The sequence below is a fragment of the Nannospalax galili genome, unplaced genomic scaffold (assembly GCF_000622305.1).
Source record: "Nannospalax galili isolate Female #2095 unplaced genomic scaffold, S.galili_v1.0 scaffold591, whole genome shotgun sequence".
Lineage (NCBI taxonomy): Eukaryota > Metazoa > Chordata > Mammalia > Rodentia > Spalacidae > Nannospalax > Nannospalax galili.
Genome location: NW_008330926.1, coordinates 916,534 through 939,143, shown reverse-complemented (window position 1 = coordinate 939,143; position 22,610 = coordinate 916,534). Strand labels below are relative to the sequence as shown.

At 44.9% G+C, this 22,610-nt stretch overlaps 1 protein-coding gene across 1 annotated transcript; it reads left to right on the top strand.

The window, feature by feature from the left end:
- The first annotated feature begins 2,146 nt into the window (after window positions 1-2,146).
- Window positions 2,147-6,054, top strand: Rtp2 (receptor transporter protein 2). Its single transcript, XM_008853164.1, has 2 exons — window positions 2,147-2,410; window positions 5,550-6,054. The coding sequence occupies exons 1-2, from the start codon at window positions 2,247-2,249 to the stop codon at window positions 6,052-6,054; spliced, it is 669 nt and encodes a 222-aa protein (XP_008851386.1). The 5' UTR covers window positions 2,147-2,246.
- The last annotated feature ends 16,556 nt before the right edge of the window (window positions 6,055-22,610 follow it).

The following is a 22,610-nucleotide window of genomic DNA, read 5'->3' as shown; positions in this document are numbered from 1 at the left end:
ACAAAGCAGATAAGCTCTGACAGTTCTCACAGTCTCCTTGTTTTTTCTCCTCTGCCGTTTGTTCTGAGAAAGACGGTGCAGACTGTCAGAGCTTCACACTGGCACGTAGCTCTAGGCCAGGCCAAGGCTGCTTTCAGCTTCATTCAGTCCCTAGGAATTCCCAGTGACTCGAGCAGTCATGGACAAATAGCTTCCCATTTCTAGGCCTTAGTCGTCTTCATTTAATGCAAGAGATCTGAAACTGGGTGTTAAGAAAGAGTTCAATGGAGAAATAAAATTTTTTAGAAATTGTCTCTTCTAGAGCTTCTGGCCAATAGTTCTACAATATAGTTTTGTCTTTTCAAAGGTTTTTAGTTAGCACAAAGCTAGTGGGGGAACATGCTCTTATCGTAAAGATAACCGGAGGCAAGTAGGCGTCAAGTCTGGAACGCAGTGCCCCAAAACTTCTGGTTCCGAGCATCCCTCTTCAGTTCTGCCCACTCTTCACTCCGTCTGCACAGGTCTAGGGAGCCACAGTTCTAGCTTAAAGAACCATCAGGTGATTATGGGTATCACAGAACCCTTACAGAGGGTGAGGTGGAGCCAGGTAAGTGCTACATCCCCTGGTCTTTCCCTGCCCACCTTTGCTCTCCTCTAGGAGAACCTTCCCTTGTATTATGCAAAGGTGGAGTTGAGGTCCCCTCCGGCCTCTAAAATATCCAACCTGAGCATCGTGGAGCTGTGCTCTATTGCCTGCTAGACAGCAGCTTCAATAAGGCTTGGAACCAGAAACCGAATGTGAGCTCTAATAACCCTGAGGTGGTAGAGTCTGCTGTTACTGTTATAGGACAGAATTCATTAAAAAATCACCAACACCACTTTAAGAAAAGTAGCAAGGTAAATTTTAATTTTCGGCCGGCCGGGCTGTCGGCTATCTCGGGAATAGAAGCAGCCCTGATGATTGTCAGATCAGAGTTTTTATAGGATATAAGAAATATTATTCAAACAGGACATTTGTGAACCAATCAGTTAATCAACAACCAATCATTATACAGACAAGTGATACAGTCATATATCTTGGCACTCAACTTTGTGACCTTAAAACTGGCCAACTGTTTTAGCCATAATAAGTGTAATAAGACAGTCAAGGTAAATGACTTCTAGGTGGTCATACAATAACAAGATAACAAGGGTGGTCTTATGCCCTGTGTCAAGGCGACCCAAGACATCAAGCGGGTTACAGAAGCAAAACAAGCTGGTTAGTAAAAATATAATATCTGGAACTAGCACATTCCATGATTCATGGCGAGGGCAATTTTCCAAGGCCCAAGGTTGCCCCCTTTTCCTTCTGGTGTGGAGCAGAGTTGCTGCTGAAGTAGCTCTGAACAGAATGGAGTAACTAGGGAAGTTCGCTGAGCCCGCCCAAGGTTGCCCCCCTTTTCCTTTTGGCGTGGAGCAAATTTGCTGCTGAAATGGCTCTGAACAGAATGGAGTAACAGGGAAGTTCGCTGAGCCAGTTCAGTTATTACTGTGCTTTTTGTGGTGTATTAAATCACATTCCGTTTTACCTTCTGGGCTGAGATCTCCTGATCAAAGGGCTGCTTGTTACTTATCTCAATCTCTCTGTGTTAGGAGCTCAGTACCCTTGTAATAATCAAACAAATGGGTGTTATTTAGGAAGGCCTGAATCTGAATTGTGGATGAGCACTTAGAGGTTAAACCTCAGTTTCGTGATCTCCCTTGATGAGCACACAGCTTGTGCCTGGCTCGTGACAAACAATGATCAAAACATAGTAGGGGTGTGGGAACAGCAGGCTCCACATCTCTGTCCTTGTTGCTACTGGACTCCCTAGAGTGTCATAGTTGCCATAGCACATGGTTGGAGCAAGCATGGAAGAGCAGTGGGATGAAGCAGGGCCACTGAAGGGGACTTGCCTCCTGAAGACTCTGGTGGCCCTGGGTAGTTGGGGCTGGGGCTCACCTCCTCCCTACTTGTACTGCTTAGTTAACATTCTCTGCAGCCTGCCACTGCAGCCTAGCTCAGGACGCTGGAACTCCCCCTTGGGGCTCCCCTCTTCCTCAGCCCTGGCTCCTGTTACCTGCATGGCTGCCATAGCAACAGGTTCCAGGGTGACAAAGGAGGGAGCTGTGTCTCTGTTGGATAAGGATTTTCAGACCATAGAGACTGCTCTGTTTTGTGCACATCCAAGCTCTTTCTGTGTTATCCCTCAGGCTGAGCTCACACTTTCACTCCTGCACGCAGGACCATGTCTACTAGCCTGACCACTTGTGAGTGGAAAAAGGTCTTCTATGAAAAGATGGAGGTGGCAAAGCCAGCTGACAGCTGGGAGCTCATTATAGACCCCAACCTCAAGCCCAATGAGCTGGGTCCTGGCTGGAAGCAGTACCTGGAGCAGCACGCCTCAGGCAGGTGAGAGGTGGGAGGGCTGCGCAGGTGACACCTGGGTCACAGACTTTCCAAGGACAGGTGGTGTGGGGCTGCCATTGGTCTCGCTGTGTCAGCTCGGGTGGCCAGCAGAGAACGGGCTGCTGGGAGAGCAGAGCCTTTGGTTCTAACCACAGCTGTTCAGGCTCCATGATTATTCTGAACAAGTTATGCTCCACATTTGGGTCTCAGGTTTCCACAAAAAAATGAGAAACTGCAATGTCTTGGCAAATTTAAAGAATTACGGAGTAGTTGGAATGGAGAGGAGGGGCCATGAGGTTCTCTGAAAAAATTGCAACCTAGGAATCAGCGAACTTGTGCTCTGGGCCTGTGGACCTATCTTTGGTCAATTAAATGCAACTTGACTTGAATACAAAGTAAGTTATTGACCAGGTATGTACTAGAAAATAGCCCCAAAGCTCTGTGAACTTGGGCATGTCCTTTTGGCTTTCAGTTTTCACATTTACAAAGGAGTATCACCACTCAAATCCCCCCAGTCTTACTGTCTATCTAAGGGTCTGTGACAAAAAGGCTTAACTCTGGGCTGGGCTCTCCTTAGTGTTCCCCACTTTCTAAGTGCTCCATACCTACCACCATGCAAAAACGTCCTTGAGGCTAGAGAACATGTCATCCTTAAATCTTACATAATTTTCCTGTGAAAGACGGATAATTTGGGACTGGGGTCACAGAGTTTCCCACTCACACTGCTTCAAGCCCACTCTCAGAGGCTTTTGGATTCAAGGGCTTTTGGATTCAAGGGAATCCTTGGGCTTTTGGATTCAAGGGAAATAAGCAGGCGGTTGTATTTTGGGAGTATGAACCAAACATGGGCATAGAGAGTGAGTTATCTACAACCTGTGTGAATCCTCTAGGGTGGAGTGGAGAATGACATGAAGCTAGGAGCAGGAGACAGGCTATGGGTGTGTGTGAGGGGTAGGGCTTTGTACTACAAGACTTGTGAACAGTTCGATGGAGCCTGTCTTCAAAAAAAAAAAAAAAAAAAAAACAGAACAGAGGTTGATTGGTTCCTTCTGGTTCAAATCAATTCAAGGAACATCTGTTTGGTCCTGCTACAGGCTGTGCACTGACTATGTATGAGTGGATGGGTCTCTGGCTGTATAAGAGTGGATAGCTTTCTCTCTCTCTCTCTCTCTCTCTCTCTCTCTCTGGCTATATATACATAGATGGCTCTCTCTCTCTCTCTGGCTATGTGTGCATGAATGGCTCTCTATCTGGCTGTGTGAACATGGATGTCCCTCTCTCTGTGTGTGCATGGAGAGGAGTCTCTCTCTCTCTCTCTCTCTCTCTCTCTCTCTCTGGCTGTGTATATATAGATGGCTCTCTGTTTGACTGTGTGTGCATAGATGGCTCTCTCTCTGGCTGTAGATAGATAGATGATAGATAGATAGATAGATAGATAGATAGATAGATAGATGGATGGATGGATGATGGATGGATGGATGGATTAATGGATGGATAGATAGATAGAAAGAAAGATGGTTCTCTCTCTGGCTGTGTATACATAGATGGCCCTCTCTCTGGCTGTGTGTGCGTGGATGGCTCTCTGATTCTATGTGCCTCAGTTTCATCTCATCAAAAATGCTTACCCAGGTCTGATATTTTTTAGATGTAAGACTGGGATCTGGCTTGAGGGAGTGGAAAGAATTCTGAACTGGCTGCTAGAAAGATGTAAAAGAAGACTGAACTCATGAAGCATATGAGCTGCCCAGAGGAAGAGGTGAAAGCTAGGAACTGGCAAATGGGGGGTTTAGGGACAGCTCCACAGGCTCATAGTTCTCACCTCAGGCTCAGTCCCAGATGACTTCAGCAGGGTTAGAGAACAGCTGCCCTGGTTTTCATCCTATCCACAGGATCTTTTGCCTTTAAGCTTTTAGATGTACTAAGCCCAAGGCCCTTTGTACCGTTGTCCTTATGGATAGGCAGGAGGAGGTGCTTTTGGTGCAGGACCAATAAGACTCCTCTGCCCTCCCACCCCTCTCTTGGGTGTTCAGTGGCCTCCTGGGATCAGAGACTGGCATGGTTTCACTGCAATTCCAGAGTGGGCTGAGTAGTGCTTAGCATACAGTAGATGCTGATTGATGCCTATTGAATTGAATTGAGTTCTTCATCAGAGGTCTTTCAAAGCTAGTATGCAATGAATGGGCCTAGGCAGAGCCAGAGACAAGGGTAGAATCAGCACACTGGATATGCAACCACCTCTGAAGCCTTTGTAAGAAGAGCTTAGCAGAGGCCATCTCAGGGGTGGAAGGAGCTTCCCTGCCTGCTTTTAGTGAGTGCTCTATCACAGAAGGGTGTGTAAGCAAGTAGGGGTTAGGGAGGCTGGGGTGTGGCAGGGTAAACCCAGGCCACCCCCTTTCATACTTCCTAAGGCTGTGACTCGACCCAGGGTGGATAAAGTTGACTGCGTTTGTGTGTCGTATGAGTGGAGGGGGCACCGTACTAGGGAAGGACAGTAATAAGGGATCTTCAGGACTGCTATGGACATCTTGTCCAGGGTCTGAGGAGTGCTCTTTGTGAAGGTGTAGGAACCGCACTTGACAGTCTCTGATCCAGTCTACTGACATCTGCCAATCTATCATGTTATTCTCAGTATCTTATTAAGGACCTACAGTGTGCTGGGATCTGTGCTTCGCATCTCTCCTCAGAACAAGCAAGATGCATCAGTTAGATGGTGCACATCATGCCCCCATCCATGTTATGGAAGGTCTGAGTGAAATACCCGTGATCAACAGCGTTACAGCAATGCTCACAGATGAGAAATGAGGTCCAGAAGGGGGAGCAGCACTCCTCCCTGTCATTGACCAGCTGTAATTCTGCACCAGGCTTGGGTGGTGGGTAGAGGCTGCAAGAAGCCGTGCACGAGGCAGGTTCCAGACTGGGGCTGGTTGCCTATTGTTTCCCGTGCTAAGCTCCTGAGGACGCTGCTCTCTGGTCCCAAAGGTAGTAACAAGGAGGAGGTGGCGGCTGGTGACCTCGGAGCACTAACGAACAGAGTGGTAAACACCCCACTTTGATTTTGAGGCCCAGGCCTTTCCTTTTCTGGGCTCTGCAGGGCAGGCTGTCACCCAGAGCCTCAACTGCTCCGTTCTTCCCCTCGCCGCAGGTTCCACTGCTCCTGGTGCTGGCACACCTGGCAGTCTGCCAATGTGGTCATCCTCTTCCACATGCACCTGGACCGCACCCAGCGGATAGGTTCTGTACGCATGCGCGTTTTCAAGCAGCTGTGCTACGAGTGCGGCACCGCGCGTCTGGACGAGTCCAGCATGCTGGAGGAGAACATCGAGGGCCTGGTGGACAACCTCATCACCAGTCTGCGTGACCAGTGCTATGACGAGGATGGAGGCCAGTACCGCATCCACGTGGCCAGCCGCCCAGACAGCGGGCCGCACCGCAGCGAGTTCTGCGAGGCCTGCCAGGAAGGCATCGTGCACTGGAAGCCCGGCGAGAAGCTGCTGGAGGAAGAGGCCGCCTTTGCCGAAGCCTCCAAGCTGACCCGGGCGGGCTTTGGCTACAACTTGTTGTCATTTCGCTGGTGCCTCCTCTGGGGCGCCCTCTGCCTGGTCATTGCCTACCTGCAGTTCTTCCGGGGCCGCTCTGGCTTCCTTTAGCAGCCTGGTTAGGGGTGGGGAGAGGGGACATGGAGTGAGTGGGAAGGACTCCTGACTCTGCTGCAGTCTATGACCCTGGGCGACACAGTCAGGTGCACACCACTCACGCTTCTGCCTTAAGAGATACTCAGTGGTCCTTCCACTGCACTTACAGTAAGATCGACAGTAAGATGGGAGGGTTGGGAGTTTGCCGGGTTTGGTGTGAGTCTGAAGTCCACACGGAGGCCTCCTTCTTCCTTTCCGGATCCCATCTTCCGCCTCCCTGCTCTTCTGTTGCTTTCTGTATGTATCCTGTACCCTGCTACACTCCATTAAGGCTCATCTCCACCTTGTTGCATCCCCACGCTCACCTTCAGCTCTCCCTGCCGTGCATGCTATCCAGTGTACGGGGAGTCAACTGGTCCGTCTCCCGGGGATTCTGCTCCCACCACTCTGAAATGCTCAGGGTTTCACTCCGGCTCTAAGGTCCCTGGGCTGGGATGGTCTAGAACTTATTGTCTAATGTGTTAGCCTTTGGTCATATGTGGCTGTTTCAATTTAAATCAATTAAAATGAAATAAAATAACTATTTTGTTCCTCAGTAGTGCCGGGCTCAGCTGAGCTGGCACAGAATATGCCCTGTGAGGCCACTGCTCAACTGCAGACAAGGGTGGCTTCTGGGAAGACGAACTCCAAGGGGATTGCGCGTCAAGTGGTCCCCAGAGGACCTCCACCCTCTTAGGTCTATCCGTTTCAATTTAAATCAATTAAAATGAAATAAAATAACTATTTTGTTCCTCAGTAGTGCCGGGCTCAGCTGAGCTGGCACAGAATATGCCCTGTGAGGCCACTGCTCAACTGCAGACAAGGGTGGCTTCTGGGAAGACGAACACCAAGGGGATTGCACGTCAAGTGGTCCCCAGAGGACCTCCACCCTCTTAGGTCTATCTGCTTCAGGAACCTCAAGGCAAGGTAGAAGAACAGGGTTGGGAGGGAGAGGTGCCAGCTTGCATCTCTAGCTAAAATGTTTTTTGTCTCCAGGAATAGACTGCCAAAATCCTTTCAAGAGGAAGGGTCATGCCTCAGATGGTCAGTAAAGGTGGGGCATCTGGTGTCTGCAGGTGGAGGAAGAGTCACTGAAAATGAATGTGAGGGCCAAGAAGCTCGAATAGGTGAAGAGAAGTGAGGTTAGGTGCCATTCTCCAGAAGCTCATTTTCCTCTGCATAGAAATAACTTTGAGCTTTTTCTTCATATCTAACTAGCAATCTTTCTCTGACTGCACGTTCCTTTTAACTATTGCAGTGTGCTTCTTATCCTTTTAGAACCAAGGCTGGAGGAAGGAGATTACATTTGTTTCCTCCACTGTTTCCTGATTAACTTCTGGAAACGTCATTTCTATGTCCCTGCAAGAGCCACTCACTCCATAGCTCACTATCAAACTACTGGCTGCTCTCTCTGCATCGACTTGATGTTTCTGGCATTTTATATTTCTCCTTTTCTGTTAATTTCCTATTAGTTGAAGAAATGAGTTTCATTACAATATTTTTACTACATTTAGACTCTGTATTTCTATCATATGTACCCCCTGTCACCCTCTCTTGTCCTGTGGCTAACCCCCCACCCCCAAGTAATCTCTTTCCTGCTTCCCTGTCTGTTTAAACAGATCTCCATTCCACATAGGAGAGAAAGCATGTGATGGTTGTCTCCCTTGGTCTAACTTATCTTGCTTAATATGATCTCCAATTCCATCCATTTTTAAAAATAAATGGCATGATTTTATTTTTCCTTGTGACTGAATATTACACCACTCTGTGCATACACCACATTTTCTTTATCCATTAACCTGATAGTGGGTGATTTTGTTTGATTTCATAACTTGGCTATTGTGAATAGTGTTGCAATAAACATGGGTGTGCAGATATCTCTGCACTTAGATTCCTTTTGGTGTATACCCAGTAGTGGTATAGACAGGTCCTAGGGTGGTTTTCTTTGTAGTTCCGTCAGGAACTACATACTGACTTTCATAGTATCTGGGCAGCACCCGTTTCTCCATACTTTATCATCCTTCTCTCTCCACTGAAGTGATCTTGTGGACACTTCCCTTGTCCATCCTTTATATGCCCTGAGTGCCCAGGGTTCTCCTTTCCTCACTTCTCCTTAATAATATACCCACAACTTAGGTTTTTGCCATAAGCTCTCAGTGTCTGTGACTCTGGACGCTTTCACGTGGAGCTCCACAGGTCACAGACACAAGATATGACCACTAGGAGCTCCCTTTAAACGCAGCACAGCCAAAGCTGCATCCAAATCCTGTTCTCTGCTTCTTAGAAACCCAATGTTATCTTCTGATCCTCCTTCACCACGTACTTCAAACCCTGCACTACTTGGCCACCATGTTCTGTGTCTTGTTTGCTGTTCTTCTTCCTACGCAATACTGCCCAAACTTTGTCATTTACTGTCTCTTGCCTTAGTACTCTTAATCGTTTTCATGCCTGTACCTCTGTCCTTACTCTTGTGGGAATTAACCTCAGATTGGCCTGGCCCGTTGAGAAGTCTCAAATCATACTCAGGATGCAGCGGAAATTGTTATTTGTTATACACAGGTCTCAGTCTGGGCAAAACCTGCTCCAGAAAAACTGAAGCCCTGACCAGAAATACAACAGGTTTTTATACAATTTTTCGCATCATCCCTTGGCAGTAATCATATTGGTGAACTTGATGCTTTCAGCCCCTTAGGTTATTATGGGAAATTTAAACTGTTAGCTTTTTACAAAGAAGCAGATTTTTTTGGCTTAAGTCTGGCATAACTTTCCAGCAATATGCTGATGCTAGTAAAATCTTAGCTATTAAAAAAAAATAAGACACGTGGTAGCTGGTGCTTCCTGAAAGACCATTGCAAGAGGCAGCATTTTCCAAGTTGCTCACAGACTGTGGTTTCTGTAGTGGTCTGCCTTGCCTTATCTCAGCCTGAGACTGAGCTCAGAGTGGCCTTTATGATTTGAGTACCAGTAGATGCTTCCAAAATTGTAGCTGTTATTATACACATATTAACAAGTATATTCATTGTTGGGAGTACATAAAGTTGTTGTCAAGTACTTAGCTTAGTACTTATTCCTCTGTTAACAAGTATATTCATTGTTGGGAGTACATAAAGTTGTTGTCAAGTACTTAGTACTTATTCCTCTGCCACACAGAACAAAGTTATACCGGTTGTAGTTCATTAGTTCCACACTAGGTTAATTTTCCTCATCGTTACCACCCATCCTGCTTAGATTTGTTGTGTGACATTATTTCTGGAAAGATGTGAACCAACATCTGTTCATCTCAGATAGGGAACCAACGACAGATCAGAGTCCATGGATACCACCAAAGTCCAACTTGGTGAGACAGTGAGTTTTACTGGGGTTGTTTATAGGGATATAGGTGAGGAATTACAGAAACAGAAAAGAATCAAAGACAGCTGCATCACTGAAAGGCCACCCCAGCACGGGTGACGGCTCACAAAGCTGGAAACCTAGAGCTCACTGCATGACTTGCAGGCAGCTCAACAGGTCGGAGAGTGTCCTTTCCAGGTAACTCCATCAGTCTGAGTCTCTTCCAGAAAGCTTGGCTGATTTCTGTTTTTTCCAGGTAACTCAGCTCCTCTGAAAGTATCTCTCAGGAGTTCTTACTGCTCATATAAACTTGGGGAATGAGGGGCCCTAATGAATTAGCCAGGCATCCTTCATTTCCTACATAATAACACATGACACTCATTGAGAAGGAACTCCATAATATGCCATTATAATTGTTTTCTCTGTCTGAGGTGCTTTGCTAAAAGCACTTTGTGTGTCTTGTCTCATTTAATTCTGAAAATAACTCTTCAAGGCAGATACTTTATGCTGAGGCTTATGGAGTTTCCAAAACTGCTTTACAGAGCTGAGATGGAAATCAACTCTGACTCCAGAACTTGAATTTCTAAACACTGTGCTGTCTTGCTGGGATCCACCTCTGCTCCCTAGGATCCTGTCAGTGATTGGCTTTCAAGATTTCCTTCAGCCTAAGCTTCAGCACTGACTCCCACTGAGGCCTGTCACAGCTACACACAGTGGTGGGCTCTTACTGCCTCAAGGCCACCTCTACTACTGCACGTACATCGCTGTTTTCACTGCTTGCTCGTATCTGCATCATTGTCGGCTGGTCTTCATCTCTATGTCCCCAGCACCCAACACAGAGTAACTGCTTAATCAGTACAGTTGACTGACTAAATTATTTTCCTGTTAGGTGCAAAACATATCATCTTCCCTTCCCTGAAGAACACATCTATTATCATTCTTCCAGCAGGGATGGGAAGGAAATCTTGACTTTGCACCAACTATCATGTAATTACTAACACACGTAGGAAACTGAGGCTTAGTGAGATGTCCAGTACCGTAAGGTTTGTTGTTGGCTTAGATCTAGTATGGGAGCCCAGAATGGCAAGAAATGAAGATTCAAGCCTATCTGAACTACATGACACACGATGAGGCTCAGTTCAAGGGCCATCACAAAGACCATAGCACTTGTCAGGAAGAAAGAGCCAAACCACTAGTATCCAGATGACTGCTGGGCTTCAGATCATTACCTGAAGACAGAATAAATTGAAAGTAAAAAAAATAAATAAATCTTTCTGAGAACCGTGAAGTTATGATAGTTGAGATGAAACTTGGAGAGAACTCTGTAGACACTTGGTGTGAGATGGCACAGAGCCCATGCAAGTTTGTGGCTGTAAAATGGAATGAGCATTTCTTCTCCAGCTCTGTCTTTAGCTTCTGTGTGCATGCTGTAGGTGTTAGTGGAGGCACGGCTCTCTCATTGTCTTGCATAGCTCTCTGCTCATTTTGTACCATTGAATAAGCAGGTGTACCTTTCACTGCCATTTGGCAGTTATTGTACAGTACCTGGCTAAGAGGACAAGACAGCACACAAAGGAATGCTATGCTTATGAATCTCACGTGTTCAAAGAATACAACTGTGTTTCATTATGTATTGTTATGCACAACTCAACATTTCTATCTTCTCATCTGTTTTATTTCTCACTTAATCAAAGTTCTGGAATCACAAAGATAGTCTCTCACTTAGAGGGCTTACATAATGAGTCTAGTGCTTACTAGACAACATTCTGTTAGCAAGGGGGAGACCCTGACCATACCTTGGGGGTGAGGTATTCAGTGTTTTCTAGGAGGAGGAATAACCAGGGTGGGTGTTTCATCGGTTCTGAGGAAGGCAGTTAGGAAGCCTTTGCTGGACTAGGAATGGATTCAGGCTATGTGAAGAAGAGAGACCCACAGTGAGGCAGGAAGTGCCCAAGCACCTCTTTCTAGAGACAAGAGGAAGGAGGAAGAAAGGAGGAAGATTTGGGGGTCTAGGAGCCCTGGTTAGAAATTGGGCAAAAACTAAGGTAGGCTGGAGGAGAGTGAAGATGATGCCCTTGACTCAAATAATGGCTATAATTCTGTGAACAGGAAGGAGAATTTTGATTTATGGTAGACATTTTCTTGTCATGTTTTCTTTAAAAACAAAGCAAAAACCAAACCAAACCAAAGCAAACCAAACCAACCACGGTGCTCTACCCTTGCATCTTCTACAAACATGTTAACGCCTACCTATGTTTCTTCGTGCTACCCCTACACTAAAGGAAGCATTCATTCCTTCCTTATTCTGATCTTCCTACGTCCAGCTTTGTTCTTCGCTCATAGGCGAGGATAGTCTCAGTTCTTACCTTTAGCTAAAGAAACGAATGGTTATCTTCAAGTGCTCTGTGTGCCGTGATAATGTGGACTACAAATAACAAAACCGATAACTTTAAATAACACAGAGACCATTTAATGCCAAAATGGAGTCAAATAATTTAATAAAAAAAGCTAATTTAATGCTCAGTACAATTAGGCAGCTTATTTCTGGTACAAATTGTTTGTGCTTGCTGAATTCAGCTGGAGCACTTCCTCTTTTGTTTGTTTTTACAACAAAAATGAATGATTTCCATAAAGACTGAAATATGCCTTTGCTTAGATCCATTATGTTTCGTGAATACATTTAAGAGGACAAAATGTTCCTAATAGAATATGTAACAACTTTAAATACTTTAATGTTTAAAAGATTTTGCTGACCTACTACTTGTACTTATAATGGCATGGTGTGATGTTTTGATTCATGTATATTTCCAACAGTAATAAACTCAGGATAACTAACATATGTATAGGCTCAACCTTTTATTTTTTCTGGGGAGTATATTCAAAATTCTCTTCTTTAACCATTTCAAAATAGATAATTCATTAATGAATAATAATAGCTTTGGTCGGGGGAGCTTGGAGTCTTTTGAGACAAAGTTCACTATGTAGTTCAGACTGGCCTGGAACTTTATGACCGTCTTGCCTCTACTTCCTGAGTGCTGATTTATAGGCATGCACCAACATACCCAGTTGAATAATAGCTTTGATTGCATATGCATATGTATGTCTGCTCATTTATTGGGGTATGCACATGCAAGATGAGAAACAGGAAAACAGCCTGTTGTATTCGGGAGCTGGTCTGGAGCTCACAGCCAAGCTGTGATGCTCCTCTGTTGAGCATAAACAATCCCACAGAGCACCCTTCTCCTCCACTGCCACACTGCCATGGCGGACCCTCATACTGAAGCTTCTTTTGCAACAGATGGAGACACACAGAGATTATGTGTGAATTACCCAAGCCGAAGTGGCACGTCTACAAAGCAACTTCTTCACCTAAGGCTCATGGAACATAGAACAAGGGGTAAAGAGAACACTACTGCTCTCTCAATTCTCACCAATGAAGCTCCTCATGCAACAGAGGGCCATGAACACAAAAGGACACAAATTGCCAAAACATGGAGAATAAGAGTCTGCAGTGTGTGGGTCCTTGGACAGGACTCCTGTATTAAACCGTTGCAGGGACCATTGCAGAAGAGGGGGCAGAAAGATTGTAAGAGCCAGGGAGGAGGTGCAGGACCATATGGAAATAGAGTCCTACAGGCTCCTGGAACCTTTCTCATGTGAACCTACAGCAATGGTGTCAGCATGCACAAGACCCATGAAACTCAAGGAGACATAAAACCAACACAAAGCTGTAGAAATGGGCAGCACGCCCCAATCTTAGCCAAAGAATTAGTCCACTCTTGAATTCTTTATTTTAATTTATTTTTCCCTTTCATTTGGAGAACCTTCATAAGCAATATTTCCAGGGTGAGTATGTGGGTGGGATGCCTCTCTACAAATGGCTATTTGTTGATTTCACCCATAAAAAGTAGCCTTGCCAAGTATTACATTCTATGACTATAGTTTTAATTTTTTTTTTCTTCTCAAAACTTAGAAAGTATTATCACAATGTCTTTTGGAATTTATTTTGGTCAAGGAAAATTTTGCATCAACTGAATGCATTTTTCCTTTTATGTTGGCTGATATAATGTAAAATTCCTTATTGATTCAGTAACCTCACAGGTCTTATTGAGGATACAAGGTAGCGAGGTTCTAAGGGTTTTTGTCTGTTTGTTTTATTGTTCCCTGTAGTCTTTATGATGAGGCTCATCTTCCAAGGGATGAGTCCTTCCATGGGGCTGTAGTTATGTAGTATGCATTGATGTTTTTTAAAAGCTACTTATTTAAAAAAAATTTTATGTGTATGACTGTTTTGCTATCATGTATGTAAGTGCACCCATGCGTGCAATATTCACAGAGTACAGAAGAGAGCACTGGATTCCCTAGAACTGGAGTTATGGATGGTTGTTAACATCCATGTGTGTTCTGGGAACAGAACCCAGGCCTTCTGCAAGAGCAGTCAGTGCTCTTAACCCTCTAGGCTGCGAAGACATCCCTCCAGCCCCTATGCATTGCTTCTTAAGCTGTTCCCTGCCCTCAAACACCTTGACTTCATAGCCTGCAATTCTTTGATTCTAATTCTTCAGCAAAGCTAACCCATTTGTTTGATTTAAAACGATAAGTACCATCTTTTCATACTCCCTGAGACAGTTAAAGACACCAGCATCTCATCTAGCATGTCCTTATAACCTATTTCTTGAAACTGTTCTTAATTAGTTCCTTTCCTGCCTCATAATTGTTTTATAGCCCTTTTCTTCTGCCGTATTGTGAAGTTTTTGAAAGTAAGTGATGCTTTGCATTCTTTACAAACCTTCCACCTTGTTATTTCCCAGGGAATTTGAGAACCTCAGTTCTTAATATATTACAATTTTTTTGTGCTATAAGCCTCTATTGAACTCTTTATTCTCTATAAAAAGAGAGTTTAGCATTTTAAAAATGTTTTCTTTTTTTATTAATAACCCACTAACTCCAATTTATACTGCCCATTTACATCTGGGTGTAGGGCTATCCACTGGAATGTGGTTGACCTGCCAGAAACTGCACTTTTAAAGAAAACGGACTTTCCCCAAAGCCATCAACTGTTCATAGCTCCTCAGGGGTGGAGGATTTTGAACCCCTTCCACAGCTACTGTGAGTTCATGAGGGCAGTGGTCCTGTTATGTCCAGAAGACACCATTTTGCTCCAGTCCTTCTGGACCTCTGGCTCTCATAATCTTTCTTCCCTCTCTTCTGCAATGGCCCCTGAGCCTTGGGAAGGGTATGTGATATAGATGCCCCATTTGTGGCTGAGCACTCTATAGTCACTTATTCTCTGCACTTTGAACAACTGTGTTTCTGAGTTAAGAACCATTTACTTCACAAAGAAACTTCCCTGATGAGGTCTGAAAGCTGTACTATATAGATAGAGAGTTGTGAATTTACAGAACAGTTTGATACTGTATTCATGTGGCAAAATTATAGTACAAGTTTCACCCTTAGGGCCTGTGAGCTGCCCCAACAATGGGTTCTTGGCCAGGTTTTCAGTAACAGGCATGTGTTTGCTCATGTGGAGTGGCCTTAAAATATAACCAGAAAGTAATCGGCTACCACTATAACATTTGTGGCATTACCGCACCCACGGGCATGTCTTGCTGTGACTGTCATTATTGTAGTTCACAGGATTCACAGCTGGGTGAGTCTGTTGATGGCTTTTACCCCCCCCCCCGCAGCAGTCTACAGAACTCCAGTACTATGAGAGCTAGCAAGCAGGGAGGAAGCTTCCTGGTCACTATGGACTTCACTGGAGATGTCCTGTGATGAGTATGTGTGCTATCTTCAAAAGGGTCTTACCATCAAGTTGTGTTGGGCAATTAGGAGCAACAGTAATAGCCCATATTGTTTTGGGTGTCTCTGGGACACCTCTGACCAACAGCTAAAATTCGTTTTTGTACAGAGCCCTTGTCATCCCCACCAAACTGTAATACTTCTACTTCCTTGTAGAAGATACAAATTTGAAAGGTTCTCAGAGTAGCGTGCATATCTTGATAGGAGGAGATGGACATGGATGCATTTCATCTGATGGAACACTGTGAGTAGTCTGAGCACACATAGTAGTCTGAAGGGAGGGGCATTTGTAGGAAACAGAACTGAAGAAGTAAGAACCACAGCTGAGGGACTTCAAACTGTGTGGTGTTAGGAGTGTGGGCATTTCCCACTCCTCCTGCAAAGCAGTGACTTCTATTTGGAGTTTTGAATGGAGACAGTTATATATCATCAGATGTATATTTAGAAATTGAATCAGACCACAGAATGTAGAGTAAATCTGAAGGGACAGAGTTATTGGAGGCTGATGGGAAAGAACTGCAAATGTGCTCATTTAGTGTATTTTAGGCAGTTTTCTGGGTAAACCAAGAGAAGAAGGCAAATCCCTTATGCAAGGAACCAACCAGGCAGACAGACTATTGACAAATAATAAGGTAATTGCTATAACAGGAAGCAAACAAGCAAATAACACGCCTCATTTCAGCATCATTTGCAAGTGTGTCTGCCCCTTGGCTCTGTGGGTACTCAGAAGTCAGGCTATGTGCTTTGGCATGAGTCTCATGAAGTTGTCAACAGTGCACGGAGGGGCCAGAGCTGTAACACTGCCCAGCATGCACAATGCCCCAGACATAGACATGTTCAGCCTCCTTTTTAAAGAAGAAAACAGAGATTAGTTTCCAAAAGACACAGCTATAAATGAGCAAAGTCCTAAGGAAGTTATCTTGCACACTCATTGCATATTGCAGACATCTTTCCTGCCCAGGGCTCATTTCTCTTCTTGTATTTAAGCACACAGTTTTTCTGCTGAACTAGTCTCCTTGGTAGGAACCTAATGTTGGCATCTGTTTCCCTGTGACTCCTGCTGTCAAATGTTGCTTAGTCAATGCTTTGTTTTTCCCAAGGCATGGCCTTGGTTCATCAATTTATGAGAAACTTCTCATGACCAAAAAGTGCAGTGCTAAGGTAAATGAGAGAGCACAAGCAATGATTCCCCGTGAGCAAGTCAAGCAGATGGTGATGTAAAAAGATAAATTTAGCCTCTACCTTGTCTGCATAGACAGTATATTTTCTAAGATGCTGTTAGAATGGGGAAAATCCCCCAAACTCTCCATAATTCTGTTATCAACATTCAGATAAACAACCACTTGCCACCAATTAGTTCACTATGTGGTTCTGACAAGTCTCACTCCTTGGGACACCTAGCCTACCATAACTGTTGCAGTGCCTGGCTTCCAGATCAGCCACAGATGGAAAATGTCCGAGTTGGAATTTAGCTGATTAAGATATGTCTCCAAAGGGGTGAGATGTATTTGTGTGGGAGGCTTGCCCTATGGGGCAATCACAAGAACAGACTCTAGAGCCCTTTGGAAAACCCTAGAGCCCCAAGTAACCTTTGGGAGACCCTAGAGCTCCTCCAAACTTTTGGAAGAAGAGAATAGACTTTAGAGTCCCTCCTAACCTTTGGAAGAAAACATCTGGAGATCTGAGCCTCATTCTATGAACACACCTGTGGCAGACAGAAGCATTGTCCCAGTGCAGAGTAGGAGTGACCCAATCTCACTTAGCTCTCTCATTCCCCCCAGAGTTTAGGGGAAAGGAGAGGATTGCTTAGTGTCTGTGCTTCTAATGGCTGATGCAATATATTACAAAGTTAGTGACTTAAAACCACAGAAATTTCTTTACTTGCAGCTCTGGGGATGGGGGTGAACATTTGAAATTGAGGTATCAGCATGGTACTCCCTCCAATGGCAACATTGTAGAATCTTCCTGGCACCTTCTAGCTTCTGGTGGCTCCATGAATACTTGGGCTTGTGACTATCACTTCAATCCTTGTCTTTGAGTTCACATGGTCTTCTCTCTCTCTCTCTCTCTCTCTCTCTCTCTCTCTCTCTCTCTCTCTCCCTGCCCCCCCAAGGATACTTGTTGTTGGATGTAGGATCCACCTGGATAATCCAAGATGGTCTTATTTAGGAGTCCATAACTGAGTTATACCTGCAACCCTCCCTTTCTGAATAGGCTCACATTCAAAGTTAGTATATAGCCATATCTTTTGAGAGGGCACCATTCAGCTAGCTACAGTTAGTAAAAATTGCCATTTTACTAAGCAGAAACCTAGGCAGATCCATAGTGAGATTTTCTGAAAGGATGCAAAGCAGGAGGAGGGACAGGAGAGCACCAGCATCCCACAGTGGGAAAATGGTTTCCTGGCATCCCACCAGGATTGAGGAGCTGTATGGGAAGCACCGGGCGAGGAGCTCCATTGGTCTATCCATCTGTACTGCGTGGGATCACCAAGGCAGCACATCCCAACCAAAGACTGAAAAGCAATGGCAAGACACACAGTTCATTTCTTCATTAAGGATAAAGTAAATAGAAATAGGAAACAAGAGAGTTTATTGCATATATTAACTGAAATATTTACCTGCAAGCAGGCACACATGAGGGCACTTGGCTAAGATGTAAAGTGTCTGTTTTAGATAAGTGATGCTGAAAATGTTTGAAAATCATAGTTTAAGACTCTGTGGCATAGCATTGTAGAGCAGCTGGAGAGAGAAGCAGGTCTGGAAGTGCCCTTGGTTCTAGGGACATGGGATAACTGGGGCCATGATACCTCTGGCAAGGCACAACAGCGTGGCAGGAAGAGCCTCAAGAGGGGGCTCTCAACACATGAGTCCTCCTGGCCCTCTTCTCAGGGCGAGAGCGTAGCCTTGCAGAGGAAGTGAGGTGTAGATATGTAGGTGAAAAAGGCTATTAAGCCTATGAATTTTGACAGTAGCTTATTGTCAAAGTGATATGGATTGTAAATACAATCCGTGTTTGTGATACTAGGGGATCCATCCCATGCAGAAAGACAGTTTGTTTTAGAGCTACTGCTTTCTAACTTCATTTTTCTTTCAAGCTTTCTAGCAACAACCTGTCAGTTAAGCAGAATTACTGCAACATTATGCAGTCCCCCTACATTGGCAGTCCTCGAGTTCAGGGAGCCTCAGACCTAATCTTGGAAGGCAATTTTGAGAACACTGCATTGCAAGGTGTTGACAGTCCCTTTTAGTGTTAATCCTGTAACTATAGCTAAAAACATAGCTAAATCCATAGCTAAAAGCAAAAGCCTGTATTATTTGCCAAACCTTGGCTTGCTTCATTCACGTCTGATTATCCAGCATAGCACCTGACACAAAGTGTTCAAAAACTGAAAGTCTGAAGAAATGATTTTTTGGTGTGTGTTTCTTTGCAACTCTGGCACCAAGCCTAATGCCTGTTACATTGGAAGCACTTTTAAAACGTTACGAGATTCTTGTTTTAGGAAGATCAGATCTTCCTCACCTAGCAGTAATCAGTTGCCAAGAGACTCTAGATAGGCTGACTAGACCTCAGTGGATAGACTTGCACTGGGGAATGTCTGGGGCCTTAACAGGAATGACAGTGTTATAATGGGTTCCAGTGGGGGTGGGGGGTATGGGAAGGTGCTGGTGGGCATGGGACTATAAAGATGATTAAGATTGTTTGAGATATTCTGTATGAAATGCACAAAAATTCAATAAAACAAAACAAAATTTAAGAGATTAAGTGAAAGAATGAGTAAAACCCGCCTGTTTTTAGGGTGGTTGTCGTCTCTTCCGGGAGCCAGCAGGCGGCAGCAGAGCACAATTTAACGACTCTGTGCGTGGCCGCAGCTAGGAGCAGGTCTGGCTGGTTTTGTAAGATTAGGAAATACTCAAAAAGGACAGAGACATAGCTCCGAAGCCTGAATGAGGGATTTCCACATCTCTGCACATGAATCCCCAAAGCTTCCTCCATAGGACAGTACCCTGCGAGGGAGTGGGCTTCAGGCACACTGTGGGTTCATAGGAACTAGGACGGCCACGGTCATCACACCATCAGGTGGAAGGAATGCAAGGAACACGACTGGGTGCTCATTTCAAGGAAAGAGTGTAGAACTAAGGGAATCTAAAGTTCTGAGAGCTGAAAGTCACGTGTCCTCTAGAGGCGCTCTCTGCCCTTGTCGATGTCCGTTTTCTAATATGTAAATTAAGGTGCTCTTTAAGGCTCTGATGTCGTTATTGGTCCATTTCTGGCCCCAGCCTGCCTCTGTCCTCAAGTCTTGGAGAAGCATCAGAAAAGTCAGACTTCACAAAGCCAAGCCACCACCTCTGGTGCTCCTAAGAGGCAAAAAGAGGGAGACCTGTGGTTGAGCCAGAAGAATAAAGAGGAAGGTGAGAAAGAAGATTGACCGGGAAAGAGCAACGAGGCAGAGGAGTAAAGAAAAAGAAGGAAATAGAGAGCGGAGAGAAAGAAAACAGGCCAGGGGGGGACAGGCAGAGCGGAGGAAGACAAGAGGGAGGTGGCAGCGGGGCTCAGTCTGCTTTTAGGTGTTTCTTGGGCAATCCTGACTCAGGGTCAGGGCTTAGAACCACACTCAGGTTTGAATGTGGGGAGCTGGGGCTGATTTAGCAGGGTGTTTTCACCCCATGTACTATTGTGTTTTTATGGCTTCTATCATTTTGTCTCAACATGGAGAGCTCACCTCAGAGAGGACTTCTGCCAACTGTTTAGTCTGTTCTGAGGAGTGAGACACTGATCTCTAGTCCTGTTTTTCAGAGCCAGTGATGGAAGGTTTGGGCCAAGAGAGCCCCTTCCCTGCTGACTGCACTGACAGAGTCTTGGAAAACACATTTTTAAGCTTCTGTTTTAAGAAGGAAAATGGGGGACTGGAGAGATAGCTCAGCAGTTAAGAGCACTGGTTGCTCTTGAAGAGGACCTGAATTAGATTCCCGACACCCATGTGATAGCTAACAACTGTCTATAACTCCAGTTCCAGTGATCGTCACACCCTCTTCTGACTTCTGAGGGCATTGCACAACACAGATGCACTTATATACATGCAGGCAAAACACTCATACACATAAAATAAAAATAAAGTATTTAAAAAAGAAGAAAATGGGCACAAAGGTGGGAGGTGGCTATTGAGTAACACAGGGGGACAGAACTCAGCTTGGGTTCATTCCATTGGGAAGTCCTAAGCAGACCCTAAAGACACATATGGGAAGACTCAGGAGGGACCAGTGGACCCTCAGGGAGAGGGGAAACCTGGGCAGAAGATTGGGCACAGAGCTTCCTTGCCTACGTCCCTTCCCTCTGAAAGGATGGCCTAGAGTAACAGAACTGGCTCTGACATCAGCTCAGCTGCACATGAGCTGTGCAACAGGGTCCTCCACTCTCCTGTCTGGTTGATAACACACTCAGCAAACCATGAAACACTGCACAGAGTCAGCTGAGCCTTGTTATTTGCTCTTGTATGTGCTAGGAACTTGGACCTGCTTCAGTGGTTAATAGATACTTTCTGCCTAGGCCTTTTAGTGCCTAGGAAGGCTTATATTTTCAATGACTCTTTTAACATAGTCATAGGACAATGTTAGCTCTTAAGATGCACAAGCAATCACATTTAGCAGTGTTTGTTTATTTTTTTCTTGTTGAAGCTAAGAAATGACTAAAAGACCAATAAATATGCTCTCCTGAAGGTGTCAGCCACTTAAGGGTGCATATGGTGGGCCAGTATATGCCAAGTGATATAATTTGTAGTAGCCTGAGCTTAATCATGCTCATCGCTCTTAAGGAATCCACAGAGACTTCACATATAAAGGGAAGTTTGTGTCCAACTTAGCCATCATTATCCAACAACTATCCTATGCCTAATTGTTTAGATAGTCTTTTGCTATCAGGCCCTACCTGACCTTGAATTTGCCATGGCGCCCCACAAGTCTTGCTCTCACAATCTTCCTGCCTTCAAGTGCTGGAATCACAAGTGTGAGTCATCAAGTCTGGCCCATGCCTAATTTTCTTAAGACCTCTGAGAAGGATGAAGACATGATTGAGAAAGATGTCTATCCTCCATGAGCTTCTAGGCATTTGGAAGAGACATATAGACTCTCAAGACACAAATACATAAAGTAATTTGGGCTGGGGCAAAGGAAAGGACCACACTGATTGTAAGTATGGGGTATTTGGAAATATCTTAGAATGAGCTGTATGGCTTAACTGTCAGAAACATGTCAGAGATATTCCAGGAAGAGGGAATAGCATGTACAAACGAATGTGGGAGAGAACAGGAACACAGTGAGGAACAAGTGCCTGGGGGAGCGGGGGTGGGAGGCTGATAGATGAGGAGTGGTCCAAGGTGAGTCTGAAGAAACATGCCTGTCAGGCTGGTATGTTTGCATTTGATCTGGTTGACACTGGGGACTCATTTAAATCTTTTGAGCTGGAAGGTAAGAACATGAAGAGGAGATAGAAGACCAGGCCAGAGACTCAGCCTCTGCTGTCACCACACACACCCCCTTTCCCATAGAAGAAGGTGAACTTGTAAGGCTCTTAACTTTTTGTTATCTAATACAATAGCTGTGCCTGAGGCTTCTTAGAATTTTGCAGCACAATCTGGCTGCTGGGATCAGCAGTTCCATGGGTGTGAGCTGGGAGTCTTCCAGCTGGGAGAAAGCCCTTGGAGGATTGCAGGATCTCAATGCTTTCATCCCTTGTTGGTAGGCATGTTCAGCCAAAAAGGTCCCCATGGGATTTTTACCCTAGCATCTTTGCCCTTGGGGAAGAAGAAGTGCTAGGCTTTTTATTTTATTGCTTTGAATTATTTATTTTTATTTTATGTGTACGAGTGTTTTGCCTACATGTATGTAAGTGTACCACACGCATACAATGCCCATGGAAGCCAGAAGAGGGCTTCAGAACTCCTGGAACTAGAGTTATGGACAGCTGTTAGCCACCATGTAGGTGCTGGGAATCGAACCCAGGTCCTCTGCAGGAGCAGCCAGTGCTCTTATGTGCTGAGTCATCTCTCTAGTCCCCCAAATCTATCTTTTTACATAATCTGCTGCTGTCTTCAACGTCATGTCCTGCCTAGTCTTCCCTCTGCTGTGTTTTACATGCTATAAGTTCTTCTCTTCCAACCTTACTTAAACCTTCTGCTATCCAACTGTAAATCTAGAAAACAATTCTAGTGAATCCATACCAAAGTGCTGATAATTTTGAAACTGTAATATACTCTATCTCCAGGTAAGTGTGTATGCGAAGAAATGAAGATGCTTTTCTTTTGGAGGGATTTCAGCAGTCTGGTCGGCTTCTGTGGAAAAGCTCTTGCTGGGTCTTCAGATCACACCCTTCCCGGGATGAGGAATGCCCCTGTGTCATGGCAT

Excerpts from the sequence above, each read along its gene's own strand:
- Rtp2 (XM_008853164.1), top strand. The coding sequence starts at position 2,247 with ATGTCTACTAGCCTGACCACTTGTGAGTGGAAAAAGGTCTTCTATGAA. Across the intron at positions 2,411-5,549 it reads GAGCAGCACGCCTCAGGCAG|GTTCCACTGCTCCTGGTGCT; the intron begins GTGAGAGGTGGG and ends CCCTCGCCGCAG.